Raw genomic sequence first — 22,197 nt, forward strand, 5'->3', positions numbered from 1 at the left:
AAAATGTCTTAATTATATTTGGCTCATCGTACATTTGGTATAGCTCGTGGTTATAACGCGTTCGCCATCTCTCATTTTCCATCACAGCTCCGAAAATGCGTCTTAGTATTTTCCGCTCAAATACCAACAAGGAATTTTCGTCTTTTTTGCTCAGCACCCAACATTCGGAACCGTAGGTGAGTATGGGCCTTAGTAAGGTTTTGTACAAGAGAAGTTTTATGCTTCTTGAAAGGAGTTTCGAACGTAAGTATCTTAGTAGTCCGAAGTAGCACTTGTTAGCCGCCATTATTCTTCTACTTATTTCTGAAGACACATCGTTGTTATCGGTTACTAAGGATCCCAGGTATACGAAATGATTGACGCTAGCGAAGGTGTTATTGCCAATATTAACTCCTTGTAGTAGGGTTCGCTGGTCTTTTGACGCTTTCAGGTACTTAGTCTTAGCCATGTTAATTTGGAGACCGGCCTCCACAGCTGATTTTTCAAGAGCATGGTATGCACTCTCCATCGCAGGTAGAGATATCTGATAACAACGTTTGGAGTAATATTTGATAATGCGTATTTACTTGACTATTTTTTCGTCTACACACGTTGTATTACTTGTCGATATAATTGAATTCAATTTTTTTTCGTTTGCTTGCAAACACAATTATGCCTAATATAACTGTATACTTATAAATCTAAATAGCACTCTCATACAATTAACTAACGGGGTTGATGGTGACTATCAATTTGTGGTATTTAGGCCAGAAGTGAGCCACATGATCAAACTAATTTTGTATATCATTAAATAATCCAGGGAGCAGTCGATGCGGTACGGGGTGAGGTACAGTGGTCGGAAGTTACCCCGTGATGCAGCACTCGACGAGCGCCCTCAGCGTGGGGTAGGCGCTGGCGGCGCGCTCGGCGAACTGCAGGTTGTGCGCCGCCAGCATGGTCAGCAGCATCCAGCCGCGCCAGTACAGCGACGTGATCGCCAGGGTAGGGGGCGTGTACCTGCCCAGTATCACGACTTATTTATCAATAGTTGCCAGTAACACACAGTATAAATATAATTAAATCCAAAAAAATTAGGTTTACTATATTTGTCCACGATGTAGGCAATAATATGGGTAGGATAATAATGATTGAAAAGATATGAAAATAAAAATTAAACAAAGTTGTAATTTGTTTGCAGAAAATATACTATTAAGCGTTAGACAAGTATCTTATTTCACTGTGGTACTCTACTGCACTGTAACAGTAGCATTGCCCAATGTTGGGCAAAGACATTTTACACTTACTCCTACTGTTTAAAAGCCCGATTAGGGGATAAGCTCCATACGACAGGTGCAGGAAGCAAGTTAAAAGTATTTTAACCAACTTAAAAATAAAAAGTATGTTGTCAATTCAACTATATTTCTACTATATTACTTTTTAAGTTATTTCTTTTAATGTTTTTTTATAATAATTGGTCTCACCCAGCAGGCAGTGTGATATTATCCGGCGGATGGAATTGACACAGCTGGAAAATGTAGTCGACTATCTCCAACTTGTCCACCTGCAGGGGTTGATCTTCTGGAGGAAGAGCACACGCGCGTCGTATCAGCTGCTCGATCAGCTCGAATACTTCCGTTGGAGAAACTGGTATGTCCTGTGATATTTGATCGATCAGCCAAATCTTTGATAACATAAGATAAAGAAAGACATTTGGCATTATCAACTGGAGAGTAAATAGAATGTTGATGCAGATTTTTATAATGCTAGCTTCGAGCAGACCACCAGCTTAGTAGTGAGCTCAGTGTTCTGCTAAGAAGACCAAATGAACAGTGACCGCGATGGTCAGTAGGGACATCACTAACTATGATAGTCTACAGCCACATTGTAATTTTTAAAAGCACATTTTAATTTTGTAAATGCACATCAAAAACGTCAGAAGATTTCTTCTACCAAAGTCTATTGAAGATCACAACCAAATAAAACGCTCTTTAACTAAAATTGTCTTTCTGTGGTGTTGTAGTATAGTAACAGTAGGGTGGATAGCGCGCTTACAGTGCTTCTGGTATTGTAGCCTTTTATAATCTACGGTAACAGCTTACAATCAGGTCATCCATCTGACATCATACCATCAGCTTACTATTAGGTCGTATGCAGGATTGCTCCCTATTTATAATGAGTCAGCAGAAGACCTTGGAGAGCCCGATGAAGATGAGCCTCAGCAGCGTATTCTGCGCCAGCGGCGCCTCGCAGCACAGCCGGTAGGTGAGCGCGCGCTCCGACTCCGGCGGCCAGTTGTCCGCCTTGCTGTACGTCTCCGCCGGCTCCACGAACATTATCTGATGGATAAGCGTTCAAATTGTTATATTTAAATTTTAAAACAGTTAAATTGGACATGCCATCTGTTTTTTACAGGTACGATATATAAAGATCATAAAAAAAAAAACAAATCTACCTCTCTTGCATGCGTCTCATTGTATGGACATAGCCGAAGTGACTTTGGAAAAACTTTAACATTTTTACTATTACAAAGATTGATATGTTTTAGAAGTCAGTCGTCACTTTTTTTATTTTCAAAAATTTTATGTACCAAATACAATTTAGAACTATTATAAATAAATAAATATACAAAGGTGGCCTTATCCAGACAACATTTATTGATAGTATTTAAAAAAGAATCAGGAAGAGCGCGCAAACAACAACGCGAGGTTATTACATAAACACAAGTATCCTTCTTTTTTTGAGGGGTACGATCCGTCCTCTTAATATTAGCGGGATGTCAGTCTCACCTTGTTGAGCACGTGCAGCGCGTCGTGCCGCTGGGGCCGGTAGACGGGCACGGCGGTGTCCAGCAGCCAGCCCAGCGCCTGCTGCTGCAGCGAGCTCAGCTGCGAGCGGTGGTCGGCCGCGTGCTTGCTGTGCGCCGCCGTCACCAGGCAGCAGGTGCAGAACAGGTCGGCCAGCGCCTGCGGGGCGAGGGCTACGTTGAGTGCTCGCGAGGGGAAGGACGGTATACTGAGGTGGGGCACAGCAGGATATATGCTACTCTAAACCTGGACCAGCCCGACTGTGGAAGTAGGTCGTTCTAGGAACGGTCAAAGGTAGGGTCGGCCAACAACTGCAGGGCCATTCGACTATACTATCCGTGAGAGGAAACGAGGAGGACAACGGTTGATGAGAAGTTATCGAAAGAAATGTGACATTCGCAGTTTATTACTTTCTTTTCTTTTCTCTTCATAATTTGACAGTTCCTAAAACTGGAGAAGGCTGCAATAGTTGTGACGTAACATTTGTTAGGGGGTTACTAAAGTGCAACTAAATGGAATGGGCCGTAGGTAGCAGAGGGCGGGCCGACCTGGAAGGCGCGCTCGCGCAGCTCGGCGGGCGGGTCGGCGGGCGGCGGCAGCGCCAGCGCGCGCGCCAGCGGCAGCAGCGCCTGCGCGTCCGAGCGCGACGCGCGCACCAGCTCGCGGGTGAGCGCGCGCAGCGGCCGCAGGTAGTCCTCGGCGCGCAGCAGCAGCTCGTGGAACGTGTCGGCCATGGCGGCCGGCACCAGCTGCGGCTGCGCCTGCACCAGCGCCGCCAGCACCGCCATGTTGTTGGGCGAGCGCACGTTCGACAGCTCGTTGTAGATCGTGTGGGTCACCACGCTGCGCAGCAGCGCCGGGCTCTCCGACACCATCTCCCTGCGGTTCACGATGGCTTCATTAAGTTGTTTATTAAATAGAAAAAAAACTAGCCTACTCGAATAAAGTAATAGTTGAGTGGCGCTGGGCCCGGTGGCGGCCGCGTTGGCGCACACACGGTTGAGTGGGGTCGCTCACCTGAGGCAGGCCTGGTAGGCGGCCTGCAGCGGCTTGGTCTTGAGGCGCATGCGCGCCAGCTGCGCCAGCGCCTCGTGGTCGCGCGCGGCGCTGGGCCCGGTGGCGGCCGCGTTGGCGCACACACGGTTGAGTGGGGTCACTCACCTGAGGCAGGCCTGGTAGGCGGCCTGCAGCGGCTTGGTCTTGAGGCGCATGCGCGCCAGCTGCGCCAGCGCCTCGTGGTCGCGCGCGGCGCTGGGCCCGGTGGCGGCCGCGTTGGCGCACACACGGTTGAGTGGGGTCGCTCACCTGAGGCAGGCCTGGTAGGCGGCCTGCAGCGGCTTGGTCTTGAGGCGCATGCGCGCCAGCTGCGCCAGCGCCTCGTGGTCGCGCGCGGCGCTGGGCCCGGTGGCGGCCGCGTTGGCGCACACACGGTTGAGTGGGGTCGCTCACCTGAGGCAGGCCTGGTAGGCGGCCTGCAGCGGCTTGGTCTTGAGGCGCATGCGCGCCAGCTGCGCCAGCGCCTCGTGGTCGCGCGCGGCGCTGGGCCCGGTGGCGGCCGCGTTGGCGCACACACGGTTGAGTGGGGTCACTCACCTGAGGCAGGCCTGGTAGGCGGCCTGCAGCGGCTTGGTCTTGAGGCGCATGCGCGCCAGCTGCGCCAGCGCCTCGTGGTCGCGCGCGGCGCTGGGCCCGGTGGCGGCCGCGTTGGCGCACACACGGTTGAGTGGGGTCGCTCACCTGAGGCAGGCCTGGTAGGCGGCCTGCAGCGGCTTGGTCTTGAGGCGCATGCGCGCCAGCTGCGCCAGCGCCTCGTGGTCGCGCGCGGCGCTGGGCCCGGTGGCGGCCGCGTTGGCGCACACACGGTTGAGTGGGGTCGCTCACCTGAGGCAGGCCTGGTAGGCGGCCTGCAGCGGCTTGGTCTTGAGGCGCATGCGCGCCAGCTGCGCCAGCGCCTCGTGGTCGCGCGCGGCGCTGGGCCCGGTGGCGGCCGCGTTGGCGCACACACGGTTGAGTGGGGTCGCTCACCTGAGGCAGGCCTGGTAGGCGGCCTGCAGCGGCTTGGTCTTGAGGCGCATGCGCGCCAGCTGCGCCAGCGCCTCGTGGTCGCGCGCGGCGCTGGGCCCGGTGGCGGCCGCGTTGGCGCACACACGGTTGAGTGGGGTCGCTCACCTGAGGCAGGCCTGGTAGGCGGCCTGCAGCGGCTTGGTCTTGAGGCGCATGCGCGCCAGCTGCGCCAGCGCCTCGTGGTCGCGCGCGGCGCTGGGCCCGGTGGCGGCCGCGTTGGCGCACACGTGCGCCAGCAGCTCCTGCGCCGCGCGCCACAGCTTGCCCGAGTGCAGCCACGCCTCCAGCCGCGACGCCGCGATCATGCGGATCTGCCACACACACGCGCTCACTATACTGGGGATCGCCATTTTTCTCAACCTTGAACTTTTGCATTGAGATAGGGCACAGCGGGAAACATCCTGCTGTCCATCGAGAGCACCACAGCTAAATAATATCGCTTTCAAGCTGTGTTGTGTCCTGTGGTGAATAGGCCGGAGCTCGTAGGAAAGTTCGGAGGTAGGATCGGCAACACGCTTGCGATGCTTCTGGTGTTGCAGACGAGAACGAATATCAAGTATTCAAATTTTTTAATAAAATATTACTGTTTGGTGATTCTGTTTTGCAATTGTAAACCTTATAACATAGTCTCAATTAACTTTAACTACGATTAAACAGTTGCCAATATACATTTATGAAGGAAAGACGTGTTTCTTTTACTGATCCGCCGGCACAAGCCAAAGTAAACCTTACGACGTTACCATATGGTCGACTTCGAGCCGCACGGAAGTTTAACATTGCATTGAGAACCGGTCACCGGGAGAACAAAAGAACTGTATTTCTAAACGATACGCGAGCGTCGAGTTGAAGCTTAGTGCAATTATAAAGAAAAATAAATATATTCACGTCGACGCATCAATATTTACGAGTTTTATTGTGAGGATTTCGACTGTTACGTGTAAAATATGGCCACGGAAACCGAACAAGCACTCAGTATACTGGAAAATACAGCCCTACTATTGAAGAAAACACAGCTCAATTTATCAAAATGCCCCAAACAACGACTGGCTAAAGTGGGCTACTTACAAACCAGAATTAAAACAATTGAAGAATACTGGATGATTTTCAAAGAAGCCCATAAAAAATTATTGACCTGTACCACTCGTGAGGAGCGTGGATTGCTGCCATATTTCGAGAATGAGGAATTTTTTATACAAGAAGATTTGTACTTGTGTATGTTGGGAGACTTGAAAGACATGTTGGCGGCAGTCGAGTCTGCCAAAAGTAAACAATCGCCACCAGAAGACCTGCAAAATAAGAAAGTTCACCTCCCGGCTATACATTTACCTCTGTTTTCGGGCGAGTACGAACTCTGGCCTAGTTTTAAAGATTTATTTTCATCACTCGTCCACAACTGCACGACACTAAGCGACGTCGAAAAACTCCATTACCTAAAAACCAGTGTGGCAGGTGAAGCAGCAACTTTATTGAAGCACATTACAGTAACAAGCGCTAACTACATTCAAGCATGGGGAACGCTGAACCATCGATATGGGAACAAGCGTCTAATAGTGAACGCATTGTTGAAGCGACTTTTTGCCCAGAAGAAATGTACCAGCCAAGCCGCAACCCAACTGAAATCTCTACTCGACACCACCAACGAAGTATTACAGAGTTTAGAAAATCTGGAGGTGTCGACGGATTCTTGGGATCCAGTAATTATATTTCTGGTTGCACAGAAGTTGGACCCAGAATCCCAGAAAGAGTGGGAACAAAATTCCTACTCAGAGAATTCCCAGGACTTGTCGACTTGGAGGGATCTGCGCAAGTTTTTGGAGGCAAAATTCAGGACGTTGGAATTAGTCAACTCCCCCACTACTACGAAGCTTGCCAAGGAACGAGTCCTTCACGTTACAGCCACGGAAAGACCAAAGCAAAGAAGTTGTGCTTTATGTACAGATGCGCACACGTTATGCCATTGTAACGTATTCACTAAGATGTCACCAAACGAACGTAGAGAACATGTCAAAACAAACAAGCTCTGTTTCAATTGCCTCGGAGTTGGACATTCGGTGTTTAGGTGCCGTTTGCCAACATCATGCCGTATATGTAAGAGACGTCACCACACTCTTCTACATCTATCTAACTACGGGGAGGCATCGGCTTCTCATGTTGTAGCTAATCAACCGATGTCATCCAATCAAGCAAATGTAGAAGAAGGGGAAGTTAAAGCAATGGTTGCGTCACACTATCACGCAGGGCGGAAACAGACAGTTTCACTATTAGCCACTGCAATAGTAATTTTAAAGAATGAACGTGGACACACTACTGCATTGAAGGCGCTAATAGACTCAGGATCTCAAGCATGTTTTATAAGTGAAAAGGCAACTCAGATCCTGAAACTACACAAGACAGCAGTAGATCTTATCGTGTCTGGATTTGAGTCCACGAAGGTTAGAGTCAGGCATGAAGTAAATGTAAATGTATTATCACGATGGAACAATTTCATTTTACCTATTAAAGCCTACGTGATGAAGAAGCCCTTGACCTCTAACATACATTCAGGCACAATAATAAAAAGAGATTGGCCGCACCTTGCTGGCATTCAACTGGCAGACGAAACATTTTCCGCCTCCTGTAACATCGATCTGCTGTTGGGTGTCAATGAGTATGTAAACATTATGAAGAAGGGATTGATCAAAGGTCCACCAGGTACACCATGCGCACAAGATACATACCTGGGATGGATCCTTATGGGTGGAATTGACATCAATGTCAGGAAGCATGAGCAATCCTTAACGGTCATGAAACAAGAAGTTAATATAGAAGATTTACTGAAAACAATATGGGAAGTTGATGAAGATACGAAAAGAAACTTAACACAAAGGGAACAGTTATGTGAAGATATATACACTAAGACACAAAAGCGAGATGAATGTGGAAGATATGTTGTCAAATTACCATTCAACACAGAAGAACCTAAATCAACAGAAGGAAATACGAGAGATATAGCAATGAAAAGACTAATGCAATTAGAAAGAAGGTTCAATCAAAATAAAGAATTAAAGCACGAATACACGAAGGTAATTGAAGACTACATAGATCTAAAACATATCGAAGAAATACCTACAGAAGAAATAAATAATAGATCAGTCTACTTACCTCACCACGCGGTGATCCGTAATGATAAAGAAACCACGAAGACTCGTGTCGTATTTGTCGCTTCGTGCAAGGGCTCCAACGGTGTCTCTCTCAATGACGAACTGTTGACGGGTCCTGTACTGCAAGACGATCTGAGAAACCTGATAATGAGGTGGAGAACTCACGCCGTTTGCTTTGTTGCTGATATCCAGAAAATGTACCGTATGATATGGGTTGACCGAGAAGACGCAGATTATCAAAGAATTTTGTGGAGAAACAACCAATCTGAAGAAGTCAAAGACTACCGATTGTTGACTGTTACGTTTGGGACAGCTTCTGCTCCCTATCTCGCCGTAAGAACCCTTATGAAGTTAGCAGAAGATGAAGGCGACCGGTATCCCGAAGCTGCTAAGATATTGCGTGAAGATTTTTACGTAGATGACGCAATGTCTGGAAGTGACAGTCTGCAACAAGCAATAAAGAATAGTCAAGATCTTAGAGCGCTTCTTCATTTGAGTGGATTCGAACTAAAGGAATGGTCATCCAACAGCCGAGAATTCTTGGAAACAGTTGATCCTGGCGATAGATCGTCTAATTCTAATCTGGAATTGAAGATTGATGGAATAATAAAGGCACTTGGCGTACAATGGAATTTAGGAAAAGACAGATTCGAGTACAATTTAAACTTACCTTCAATCAGTGAAGTGATCACGAAGCGAAGCATTCTGTCTGACATCCAAAAGTTGTTTGACCCACTCGGCTGGATTGCGCCTAGCATCGTTCTGACAAAGATATTAATGCAAGAACTATGGCTTGAAAGAATAAACTGGGACGATGCATTGAATTCTAAAATAGCCAGCAGGTGGATCACATTGCGATCTGATCTTGAACATGTGAATGGAATCTATATAGAAAGATGGGTAGGTACAACGTGCGCCAACAGAGAGTCTATAGAACTCCATGGATTCAGCGATGCATCCATCAAAGCATATAGCGCTGTAGTATATTGCAGAGTGACTTACCCAGACGGTACGAACAAAACGACGCTTATCGCAGCAAGAACAAGACTGGCTCCATTGAAAACAATATCCTTACCTCGTTTGGAGCTCTGCGGCGCGTTGATACTCTCAAGATTGCTTAAGCAAGTTGGTCAAGCAATGAGAATACCTGCAACTCAAATTTATGCTTGGACAGATTCGTCCATTGTCCTGTCGTGGTTATTTGGAGATCCAAACAACTGGAAGGTGTTTGTAGCAAACAGAGTTGTTGAGGTTACAACAAATGTATCCTGCAGTCAGTGGCATCACGTCCAAACTCAAGATAATCCAGCTGATGTTGGTTCCAGGGGGATGTTAGTAGAAAATCTGAAAAAGTGTGAATTATGGTGGCATGGGCCAGACTGGTTACAACAATCGAAGATACAGTTCACTAAACCAAACATTATGCAAACAGAAATTGAAAGGAAAAATAATAAAATACAAAATTTAAAAATAACTTACGACAGAAATGAACAAGAGAAGAGACTACTTACACAATTTGAAGAATTTGATACACTATTAGAACTACTTAGAACAATCACATACTGCCGAAGATTCCTGAAACAAAAAACATTAAAGGACAGAATAGATAGCAAAATCACAACTGAAGAACTACACGTATCGATGCAGACCTGTATAAAAAGAGCACAAGAAGAAGAATTTACAGAAGATATAAAATCGTTAAAAACAAAAAAGAGAGTTAAGAAAACAAGCAAACTAAAAGCACTAGATCCTTACCTTGACGAAGATGGAATCCTGAAGGTGGGCGGTCGGCTCAGGAACTCTGAACTGGCTAATGAAGTGAAGCACCCAATCATTTTGGGTCATGCAAGTAGACTTACCTATTTAGTGGTCGCAGAAGCACATTTGAAGACGCTGCATGGAGGAGTGCAATTGATGCTCACTTACCTCCGATTGAAATACTGGATACTCCGCGCGAAGTCCCTAGTAAAGCAGTGTATCCATCGATGCTTGATATGTGCTAAACAAGGGGCTAGGGTAAAAACACAATTGATGGGAGACTTACCAAGTTTTCGGGTAAAACCAGCTCGGCCATTCCTTAACTCCGGTGTCGACTTTGCGGGACCAATTCAAATTTTACTAAAAAAGGGCAGAGGAACTCAAACTGGCAAGGCGTACATAGCTATTTTTGTATGTATGTCCACGAAGGCGATCCACTTAGAGTTAGTTGGTGATCTGACTTCAGCTGCATTCATTGGTGCCTTTAAACGATTTTGCGCACGAAGAGGCAGATGCACAAACTTGTGGAGTGATCAGGGAAGAAATTTTGTTGGTGCTAACAAGGAGCTGGTTGAAGCCTGGAGGGAAGCTCGCCTACAGTTTGATGGAGAAATTAGTGAATTACTTGCTAATGATGGAACACAATGGCACTTCATCCCGGCCTACTCCCCAAATTTTGGAAATTTATGGGAGACGGGTGTGAAGTCTATTAAGCACCATCTACGAAGAATCCTTAACACTAACCTTACCTATGAAGAGCTTACAACGGTTCTCTGTGGAATTGAAGCGTGCTTGAACTCGAGACCGCTGTGCCCGCAGGAGGACAGCACGTTAGAACCATTAACTCCGGGTCATTTTTTGATAACTGAAGCCCCTGTAACCGTGCCTGATGTGAACCTGAAAGACGCTAAAATAAGCAACCTGACACGTTGGCAATACACGCAAAAACTGCGGAATGACTTCTGGTCAAGATGGCAAAAAGAATACTTGACGCGGCTGCAACAAAGACCGAAATGGTTAAAACGCGAAGAAGAATTCAAGATAGGAGACATCGTCCTCATAAAACAGGACAATTTGCCACCAGGAAAGTGGCTTATGGGATGAATAACCGACAAGCATCCTGGCCCTGACGGTCTTACCAGAGTCTATAGTGTAAAGAGTGGTGATAATATAACAAAGCGATGCGTAACCAAACTATGTGCGTTGCCCATCGAAATAGATTAGTGCTATATAGTTGTTAACATTTATTATTTTACTATTGTTCTTTGCATAAATTCTTTCTGACCGCACCACCGATACCTTAATGATTGTTGTAGAAGCAAACTCAAAACATGTGATTACCTATAAGTTTTGTTAATTTTACTTATTTTGAAAGGACTTTAGTAGTCTTTTGGTGGGCGGCTTATGGTGATTCTGTTTTGCAATTGTAAACCTTATAACATAGTCTCAATTAACTTTAACTACGATTAAACAGTTGCCAATATACATTTATGAAGGAAAGACGTGTTTCTTTTACTGATCCGCCGGCACAAGCCAAAGTAAACCTTACGACGTTACCACTGTTATTATTATTAGCAGCTTATTATTACATTACATTACAGCCTATACAGTCCACTGCTGGACATAGGCCTCCACAAGTTTACGCCAAAAATAACGTGAACTTATAATACATGAAAATAAACTTTAACAACTAACAACTGCTGGCTTTGAAATACACAGGCTGAAGACGGGCAGCAGCGTCTTCGGTGCGACAAAGCCAGTACTGCGGTCACCAACCCGCCTGCCCAGCGTGGTGACTATGGGCAAAACACATGAGTTCACGTTATTTTTGGCGTCAACTTGTGGAGGCCTATGTCCAGCAGTGGACTGTATAGGCTGTAATGATGATGAAAATAAAAAATAAACATTATTTAACCACTAACCTCTGGAAAGCCACAAGTAGCAGAAAGCAGCTTAAGGAAACCCTTGCTGATGGCGTCCGGAGCAGCTCTTCGTTGAATTTGTTCCTTGATGGCCTCCAACACCAGAGCCTCGACCGTCTCATAGCTGCTGGAGTACCTGTACACCGACAAAACAAATTTACACACAAAACAATATTGCTAGTTTAAAATCCTTAAATAAATTCACCATTTAAAAAGCAATTACTATGTATGATTATTATTTATGTATGTTTTTGTTTCTATACCATAAAGGATAATAGGTATCTAGGCAGTTTTCGTCCATCTGGTTGGTTTTTTCCCCCTTAGCATTTCTTACGCTTGGTACTTGCTGCCAAACGGGTGGATTGGCATCTTTATTTTCAGAAAATTTTATCTCATTTAATTTTTGCGTATCTGAGTTACATGCAATGTCAATTTTTTGCACATTTACGTATACCACAGAAAACACAGACGCACTCCTAGGTCTAGATAGAAAAAGACTAGTGTGGAATGCTTGCTGAACCAGCTTTTTATTGGTTTCTTTAAGACCAGTAGTATTTACTGAAGAGGAGATCTGGGTACCCAATTTCTCACTCACAGGCCCAAATACCTGTCAGCGCCATATGCTAACCGGATAGCAGGGCAAAACAATCTAGGTGGCGAATGCTAGCAGGACCTCATATTGCCCCATCCAGGCGGATGACTACTCACACGTGGTGGTTTTCAGTCAGTAAAAGTCTGACATCTCTGGTAACCCACACCGGAGGGGTATCCATGAGGATTTTGCCCATGTTAAAAAAAAAACAATCCCATAAGGCTCACTCATTTCATAAACGAAGTTTATGAAATGAGTGAGCCATAGTGATGCTACATGCCAGAATTTCGGTTTGGCAACCCAGCATTTAACGATCTCTTCTATAAGGCAGCAGGTTTGTAGTTTTCATTCGGAGTAAGCATCCCCTAGACCAACTAACATCACAAGGTTAACGAGGTTGGTCTCTCCGGGTCGGAGCTATGATTAGAGTGGCGGCTCATATGGCATCATGACGAGCCACTGTCGTCCACTATCACAGGGTTTCGTGCCGCTTTGTAGAAACAATTCAGCCATGAGCTTCCCAAATACGCCTCAAAACGGACAGCCCTATTGTCCGCGACTGCCGAAACAGATACCCTCCATATCGGAAAGCCGATTCGCTAACCGCAACCTGCTAGCACAGCTAGGTGCACAGGCCCGTGCCTCTGGAAAGTGTCATCCAGAACCGGGATGGTTACTAAAACAAAATTTACCCATTTTTCCTTTATATCATTAAAAATTCCCTCACCTTGGAAACACAGAATACTCGAGGTCCGAAATGTCAGTATCGTCTTCGTTGCTGCCCATCAGCGGCGACCCGGAACCTGAGGGGGACATTGTACCTGTAATGTCCTAAACATTATTCTTATCCCTAACCTAGGTGCCCTGACGATCCATTCTTGTGTGTATTTTCTTTTTTATTTGTTCCACAAAAAAAAATATGCAAAGCAAATATTAAACAAAACACAAACAAAATTAAATTAACAGAATATAAAAATTTTAACTTTTTTATGTTTGTTGAGCCAAAAACAAAGGTAAATTAGGATCAGCTTATATTAAATTGATAAACCAACTAAAAAACTAATAAAGAAGAAAGAAAATCCAATTAAATAGCTAATTAAGTTAGAAATGTTTACCAGCTGTAATTTACTAACCAAATATCTGTTTGTTGACTGATTGTGATGTGATGTGTGACGGCGGTACTAAAAACAACAGCGGTCGCGGGTTCGATACCCGCTCAGAGTAGATATTTGTGATTATACTAAAAATTAATTTCCAGTCTGATTGTCTGTCTTTGTGTGTGTCCTCACTGTGCCTCGAAGAGCACATTAAGCTGTCAGTCGTTGTCATATACACCTGATAGCGATCACTACTCTAAGTTGGGAATATTTTTTATAATTTGCAAACCTGCAATGGAGCAGCGTGGTTGGATTGAGCTCCAATCCTTCTTCTACGTGAAGTAAGAGGCCTATGCTCAACAGTAGGATGTTACAGGGTGATAATATTGATGAAACATAATTAATCATTTTAGTTTTTTTGTCCATTATAGTTTAATTTGCGGTCACCAACCCGCCTGCCCACTGTGGTGACTATGGGCAAAACACGTGAGTTCACACCATTATTGGCGCGGCAATAGGCTGAAGTGTGTAAGTGTATACTTTAATTTTGTGTTATAAACATTTATATACTTATTGCTTACCTAGTGTATTGTCGCTGGGTATAAGGTGAGCCGCAGGCTGCTTTGTACCAAATGCAGTGACAATATTCTCCACCAAGCACTTACACCAAGAGCAGTCCACCCACCATCGCTCGTTTAATGCATCATCTATATACACCTGACAACATATGTAATGAAAATATTGATTATAACGGTTGTGAGACAATGTCATTTACATGTGAAAACAGAAGTACATAAGTCAGCTCACCTCAATTGCCATTACTAAAAACTTCATTGGAGTCGGGGATCCAGAAAACACATTATACGAGCACAAACGCCCAGACCACGGCAAAAATATGTATGGCCAATAAAAATGTTACCTATGAGCGTGAATCGAAATCACGATCTCGAGGGTTATAGACAGTTCTATGACTAATGCTCCCCATACTCATTGATGATTTCCCATAGCCATCAATGTCAATAGTCTCCAAAGATGACCATATCTTTTGTTTTTAATATCCATCATGAATTACTTTGTCTTACTGTATTTTATTTTTTTGTTTATTTATCATCTAATTTACATATGAAATTTTCTGAACTTATTTTTAACAATAAAATTATTATAATTTTTCATATAATAATATTTTGGTCAGTAAAAAAATTCTCACCTTAATAAATGTATCTGGCCAGTTATTACTGTCTTTATGTCCCGCATACAACATATTGCAGGCGAGAACAAACACAAGGGGATTACCCTTGCTTTTGAATGCCGCACCTTGCTCTCTCTTCAACAAAGTACACAGGGTCTGTGTTACTGTGTCATGAGCAAACATGTTCGGACGTATTTTTGTCAAATACAGCATACTCATGCAGAGAATCGGATCAGGTTTTGAACGCTGCGATTTGAGAAGCCTTATAGATCCTGTTAGAAGACCCAGCTGGAAAAAAACAGTTTGACTTTTAAAAAAACCATACATTTTTGTCTTTAGATGTTAACAGCAAATATCCAATTATATTGGTGAAAATTAGGCAAGCTGACCTAATTTCAAACTTTATTTTGACATCAACATTTTTGATTGAATCAGATTATAGGCTATATTTTATTCAGATTCATTGGGGTAAAAAAAAGTGTAGTTGTCCAGTGATTCAATATGGAAAAACAAGTACCAATTTGTCAGAGTTGTGGGTATCCAGTGCTTGCAAAACATTGGGAACCAGATCCACAGGGTCTACTTCTAAGGAGGTACCGCTGACAGCTTCAGCAGGAGAACCTATCCTTGCCCTTTTGCTAGGTGGCTGGCTGCCGAATCCGGATGTTTCACGTTTTCTTTCTCCAACACCTGCAAAAGCATAGATGAATTGATAAAATGAAAAAATTTAGTATTGAAGCATATTTTGAATACTGCAGTTATTGAAAACATTGTCCAAAACATATTTATTCTTATTATTTTTTCTTTATTATCAACAGACACATTAAAAATATAGAGTATTTAAAATAAGTGATGTTCAATTTTTGGCTATTATGTGTATGATTCCACCAATTGAGTATGTGAATTCTGCAAAGGCAAATCGGCAAGACTCTTGCAAAAAAACTATCAAACATTATAAAATTAGTCAGGTTTTTTTTTATATTAACAAATTAAATATTAAATATTAACAATGTAAACAATTAATTTAAATCAGACCAAATTTATTGCAATAAATATGTAATTTTTATTTTTGTACTTAAAAAATAGTGTTATATATCGGATAATTACCACTAGTAGATGGTTTATGAATATTCCTCTTCTCCGAATCTCTCGACACGACCACGGTTGATTTACTGCCTAAAGCAAATATATCCTGAGGATGTTGTGGAGCCTTGCTCTTGCCGCCGCGGCCGGTCGAAGACATTTTGCCACGCTCCATCACGACAAATAACCAACTTCAACTTTGTAATATCACGGAATGCACTCAAGTCATGTCATGAACAATTTAATAATTTTTTTCTTACACTTTTATCATGAATATTATTCGTAAACGTCGTTTACAAACAACACAATCACACATTTCAAAAGATGTCAAGGAAATGATTGTTGTTGTTTTAAAATTTATCCCCAATAGGGAAAGGCAAAGGACTATAATCCATACAGCCTAGTCTGAATTTGTAAGTTTCGTTCTGATATATCAAAAGGCCGGAGCCAAGTCTGAAGTAACTTTATTGTTCTTCTGATTCGATGACTGGTAGAGTAAGGCCGAAACCAAGTCTGAAATTTCATATTTTCGTCTACTCTTCTTTGTCTATAAGTGATAGGCGAGGTCGAAACCAAGTCTGTAATAGGCCGAAGCCTGAAATATCAAAATAAAATTTCACATCCGATGAATGAAGGTCCTGATCCTGTTTCAAATATCATTGATAGTATTGCAAATAAATTCAAATATACTAGTATAGTTATCCAAATTAGTCAATAAATCTTGTGTATTGCGCGGGACATTTTTTGGTCCAGAAGTTGATAACAAGTTGGCTATAAATAAGAGGCGTTCCAGATTAAAAGCGGAGCATTCAAAAAATATGTGATCTAAAGACTGTGTAGAGTTGTTGGTGCAATGTGGGCAAACGGGCGATGAGATGATACGCATACGATTCAAATGTGCATTAAATCTGCAATGTCCAAATCTCAAGCGGCATAGTATTGTATAATATTTTCTGCTTCTATGTTGATGCGATTTAGTAAACCAAGGACTTTTTCCAATATCTTGATTTATCTGAGCATACCAAGATCCTTTTCTTAACAAGGTTTGTCGCCAAAGATCACGCCAATCAGATAGGATTTTTGATTTAATAGCAACTAATAGATCAGTGTATGGTACGGCAACATTCTCATCAACAGGGCTGCCGCTGTCACTGTCAACAATTGAACGTGCCAGAAAGTCCACATGTTCATTTCCCCTTACTCCTATATGTGAAGGTGTCCACAATAATTTGATGTTGTAGTTTCTTCTGGATAGTTGATAAAGGAGATGTCTTATTTCTAAAATGATGAAGTTTGTATTAGCACTGAATTGATAATTATCTAAAGCCTTTAGAACGCTCATACTGTCAGTAATGATCAGCCAATATTGATTAGTTTGTTTTTTAATGAATTCTAGGGCAGCAGTAATTGCTAGAGCTTCAGCTGTAAATATTGATATCTCCTTTTTCAATCTGACGCCTTGGCCAAACTTCAGATGAGGTACATAATAGGCCATGGAAACATTTATATCATTTTTTGATCCATCTGTGTAAACTTGTTTGAACTTATCAGAGTATTGTGCTATGAGGTTGTAAACTTCCTGGCGCTCTTTTAGCTTATGGTCAATAATAATATCGATTTGATTAATAAGACAGTCAAACTCCTTTTCGTAACACATCCAATTGCTAGAACTGTGTATTTTGTGTTGGTTATTTAGATTTAACATGAATGAATATTCGAAGAGAATAAATGGGTTATTAGAAGTTAATGGAGCATTTACAGGATATTTACTATGTAAGTAATTAAGCTTTTTAATTAGAGGATGATTACTAATGGAAAACAGTTTTAGCAAAAAACAGTATTTCAAATATTTAAATCTAAGGTGTAAAGGGGAAATGTTGCACTCGACCTGTAACGAATTAATTGGGGTTGTTTTCATGGCGCCAGTGATAAGTCTCAGGCTGTGATTTTGAATAATATTTAATTTGTTAACCAACTTGTCATTAGCAGAAAAACATAGAAATCCATATTCAAAATGACTGCGTACAAGAGATTTATATAGGGTAAGAAGGATTTTTGGATCAGAACCCCAATATGTTTTTGCAAGAGACTTTAAAATATTAAGAGCCTTAAGAGCTCTATCAACTATGTGGTCTACATATTTGTTCCATGATAAGTTATTCATGAATATAACACCTAAAAATTTAACTTCATTTGTGATAAGAAGAGATATATTATTATAGTTTATTTTAATTCTTTCAGACCCTACTTTATTAAAAACTATGACTTTAGACTTTTCAAAGCTAATGTCCAATGCAAGATAATTAAAATAAGAATTTAATTTAACTAAAGCTTCGTTTAACTTAAGATTTAGGGTAGTTATATTATTACTAGAACAATAGACTACCAAATCATCAGCAAACTGTAAATTGTATATATGAGAGCCTAGAATTAAGTTTAATCTATGTATATAAAGTGTGAAAATCAATGGACTCAAAATGCTACCTTGACATGTACCTTTATGAGAAAGCCTTGGACCAATAAGTCTATTATTATACTTAACAAATACCTTCCTACTGTGCAAAAAATTAAAAATCCATTGTATAACTTTTACAGGTAAACCAATCGCAGCTAATTCCGTGGATAGAATATGATGGTTAACATTATTAAAGGCTCCAACTACATCGAAGAAAACTCCAGCGAGAGCTTGCTTTGATTGTATAGCATTATAAATATCAAGATGTAAGTGAGCAATGCTCTCCCTTGAAGACCTGCCTCTTCTAAAACCAAACTGATTAGAAGGTAAAATATGATTAGACTCTATGAAATGTTCCAATCTTTGTTTTAAAAGTTGTTCAAATATTTTTCCCATGCAAGAAGTCAATGCTATAGGTCTATATGATTCAAAGTTAAACTTGTCCTTGTTGGGTTTTAAGATAGGTACTAAACAATCAACCTTCCAATCCATAGGAATAAGATTATGCTCCCAAAGAAGATTCAGGATATTTAATAAAATTAGTTTAGATTGAGAAGACAGGTGTTTAAGCATTTTATATGAAATGTAGTCAAGGCCAGGTGTAGAGTCTTTTCTGGATGAAATAGCAGAATTTAATTCGACAATGGTAAAAGATTTTATAATAAAATTTTGATTAGGAAGAATATGGCAGAAAGAATTAAGATTAAAGGCTGGCTCTACAGTATCTGGAGTATATTTTTTGAGAAAATCAAAGATCCAAGAATAGTCAGAGTTGTTATGGGAAGGTGGAGAATAGCTTTTGTTAAATTTTCGCATATACGTCCAAATGACTGATATAGGAGTCGATCTGTTAAATTGTTCACAAAGTTTTATCCAACTGTTTCTTCTCTCATTTCTGATAATATATTTTTTGGTGGCTTGTAGTCTTTTAAAATTAATGTAATTAGCCTCAGTGGGATCAGATTTAAAAGTCAAATAAGCGTTTTTGCTATTTAATACGGCTTTGGTGCAATTGAAATTCCACCAAGGAAGAAGTTTTTTTTTTTTATTTAAGTTAGAAGGAGAGCATGAAGATAAAGCTGTATTAACCAAAGAGTGCTTAGAAATAGAAGATGATTTCCACAGTGCTGAGTGTAAAATATCTGTAAATTTTGTGTAGTTATGAAGGGGGTCTTGTGTATCAAGAGAAAATTCAGTGAGCAATAGTTGGACATTTAAATTATAAATGTTCCAATCAACGTTGTTCAGGTTAGGGAAGCAGGGTAGTGAGCTACTATTGGGAATAGGAGTGGCATTGTAATGATTGTTATTAAGTAAAATTTTTGTGATTACAGGAAAGTGGTAGCTGCCTAAGGGATCGTCATGTACTGACCAGTCACACTCTAGAGCCAATGAAGGTGATACTATGGTTAAGTCAAGAGCATTCTGTCTCCATATGTGCGAACCAACAGTGGTCATACTTCCGTCATTAAGTATAACCAAATTATTGTTATTGATAGACTCTAAAATGTCTTTGCCTCGACAATTAGAAGTAGAACAGCCCCAGGCTGAGTTTAGGCCATTAAAATCTCCTGCTAGGAAGATTGGTTCTGGTAAACTTTTAATTAACCTGTCTAGTTTAGATTTAGAAAAAGCAGGATTGCAATTAGTTGGACTGTAAAAGCTTATGATAGTAAGTTCTTTGTTGCTAGAGTATTTTATACGAACAACAACATTTTGAATGGAGTCATCATAAAAAGTATCAATTTTAGAATAAGAAATAGAGCTATGTATTAATATGGCTACGCCATTGTGGGTGTTTCCTGAATCAAGACGAATTACATTGTAATGACGTATCTTAAATTTTTGACAAGGCTTTAACCAAGTCTCACAAATTAACGCAATGTGAATATTTTTGTCCAAAAGGAAATAATTAAAAATATGTTGATTGTGTAGAATACTCTGAGCATTCCATTGCACAATATTTAAAGTATCCATAAAGTACAAATTATTTATTAGTAACCTTTTTTAATGTATCTTGCAGGACATTTTTAATATTTTGGGAAGAGATAGGTATTTCATTATTTTTGTTTAGTGTTATAAGTTTTACTAAAGCTTCTGTAATAGATTTGAGTATTATTTCGGAATTTAAAAGAGATAAGAACTGATCAGTTTTGTTTAATGATGGAAAGTGAGAGCTGTTTAAAACATCAACAAAGCTTTTTTTCTGAAATTTATCTCTGTTAAGCTGGATTTTTTCTTTTTTAACAGGGCATGCAGGGGATATGGCAATGTGATTGCCAGAGCAGTGACAGCAACTGGCTGCAGTATAAGGAGTCTGACAATCTTTAAAATTGTGACCTTCGCCACAAATGCTGCATCTTTGTGAATTTTTACAGAATTTTGCAATATGACCATATCTTAAACACTTTAGACACTGCTTTACTGGCGGGATGTACTGCCGTACTTCGAACCGCCAGCTGTTGAGGTCCACACTATCTGGTAAATTGGGACAGGAAAAGGTTATAGAAATTGTTTTTGTGGGGATTAATTTTATTTCTCCATTTTCTCTTACACGTCGCATAAATCTACGTATAGATATAATATTTTTCGTGCTAGTTAGAGCTGAATATATTTCTTTATTGGATAATTCTATAGGCACATGAGAAATTACCCCAGTGACCTCTGTAGCGGCAGCCGGAAGGGAAGCTTTAAGTTTGTACCCATCAAGATATTTTTTGTTGCCTAAGACCGCGTTAGCAAAAGCAGGTCTATCAAAGATAACTCCAACTTTACTTTTATTAATGCGTTTTAGTTGTTTCACGCCTTTATTATATTTTTTTATGCTATTAGCGAGTGTCATCATGTCTCTTGTTCCGATTGGCTTGTCAGCCTCTGTACTCTCCAGGAATACAATATAGTCAAAATTACCCCCGTTCTCAGGGTAGTGCCGCACGTAATCGGCTACCCGAAACGGGGCATACCTTTCGGCGTCTGTTAGCTCAACAGATTTTATGGACTCGGAGTCGGAGCTCAACGAGTCGTCCTCAGCGTTACCTTCCTCCTTCTTTTTCCTTTTCTTACTTCTCCCCATCTCTTGATTAATTTATAAGTATTTATTTATAAAAAACTCCAGTGAATGAATTATAAAATTAATAAAATATTTTTGAAAAAAAAAAGACCGCCTTTTCACTTCAAAGTTCCCGCGCTTTTTTTCCCTCAAGGAAATGATTTGATTTTGACATTTGATTGTCAACATGAGGTTATTGACAGCCCAGATAAAGCAAATAAAGAAGTCCTTGTTTATAATATATCATTTCTTCTTACTCTATGAAATATTAATCGAATATCGAAGAGTTGTATTGAAATTCAGAATTAAGATTGTAATTAAATGGGGGCATAGTTTCGTAGGTTTCCAGAATTATCACCACTTAACATAAACACGATTGATCAAAACGATTGATTTTAATGCGTATACTGCAGATCCATTGAACATTTAATTATAGTTTGAATCATTTATTATCTAAACTAGCTATGCCCGTGACTTCGTCCAAGTGGAATTTAATAAAAAACTATATAAAAATAAAATAGTATAAAATAAATAAATTTCTAAATTAAAAGTAGCCTAAGTTACTCCTTATCACATCAGCTATTTGCTAGTTAAAGTCCCGTCAAAACGACCTAGCCGTTTCATATTATCAGGAACAAAAAGACAGCCAGACGGACAGACAAAAATTGTAAAGAATGTTATTTAGTATATGTACCGTGTATACATACTACTTCAATGACGTTTTATTTTAATCTTATATCTATAAAATTAAAAAGCTGGGCATTAATTCGAAATGTTACGAAAATTAGAAAAACAATTATTTTTTATATGATTGTTAAAGCTACTCAAAAATTATGTTTGATGGAATTTATTGCTATTAAAAGGTTGAAAAATGTCGTGATAACAAGGATCTATCTTTTAAAATTAACTCATTAGAAGGTGTTTTATAGTAATCAAGTTTGTTCAAAAATAATATACAATGTGCGAAGGTGATTTTAGAGACATGACATAAATTCTTATTCAAATAATCCTTATCAAATAAATACAAGTATTTCTTTTTGAACAACCTTCCTCCTTGACATCATT

General features: G+C 41.0%; 1 protein-coding gene across 1 annotated transcript in view; it reads right to left on the bottom strand.

Moving 5' to 3' along the window:
- Positions 1 to 15,959, bottom strand: part of LOC123662426 (integrator complex subunit 1) — a 43,776-nt gene extending 27,817 nt beyond the window's left edge. The window contains exons 1-12 of the mRNA XM_045597269.1: positions 15,653 to 15,959; positions 15,063 to 15,235; positions 14,564 to 14,833; positions 13,938 to 14,073; positions 12,987 to 13,080; positions 11,668 to 11,803; positions 4,953 to 5,158; positions 3,332 to 3,662; positions 2,766 to 2,942; positions 2,169 to 2,315; positions 1,461 to 1,633; positions 847 to 996 (exon numbers count right to left, since the gene is read on the bottom strand). Coding sequence (XP_045453225.1) covers positions 847 to 996; positions 1,461 to 1,633; positions 2,169 to 2,315; positions 2,766 to 2,942; positions 3,332 to 3,662; positions 4,953 to 5,158; positions 11,668 to 11,803; positions 12,987 to 13,080; positions 13,938 to 14,073; positions 14,564 to 14,833; positions 15,063 to 15,235; positions 15,653 to 15,803 — 2,144 coding nt within the window. The 5' untranslated portion in view covers positions 15,804 to 15,959. The remainder of the gene's footprint in view (positions 1 to 846; positions 997 to 1,460; positions 1,634 to 2,168; positions 2,316 to 2,765; positions 2,943 to 3,331; positions 3,663 to 4,952; positions 5,159 to 11,667; positions 11,804 to 12,986; positions 13,081 to 13,937; positions 14,074 to 14,563; positions 14,834 to 15,062; positions 15,236 to 15,652) is intronic.
- Positions 15,960 to 22,197: the final 6,238 nt, after the last annotated feature.

This window comes from Melitaea cinxia, chromosome 18, assembly GCF_905220565.1.
Source record: "Melitaea cinxia chromosome 18, ilMelCinx1.1, whole genome shotgun sequence".
Taxonomy (NCBI): Eukaryota; Metazoa; Arthropoda; class Insecta; order Lepidoptera; family Nymphalidae; genus Melitaea; species Melitaea cinxia.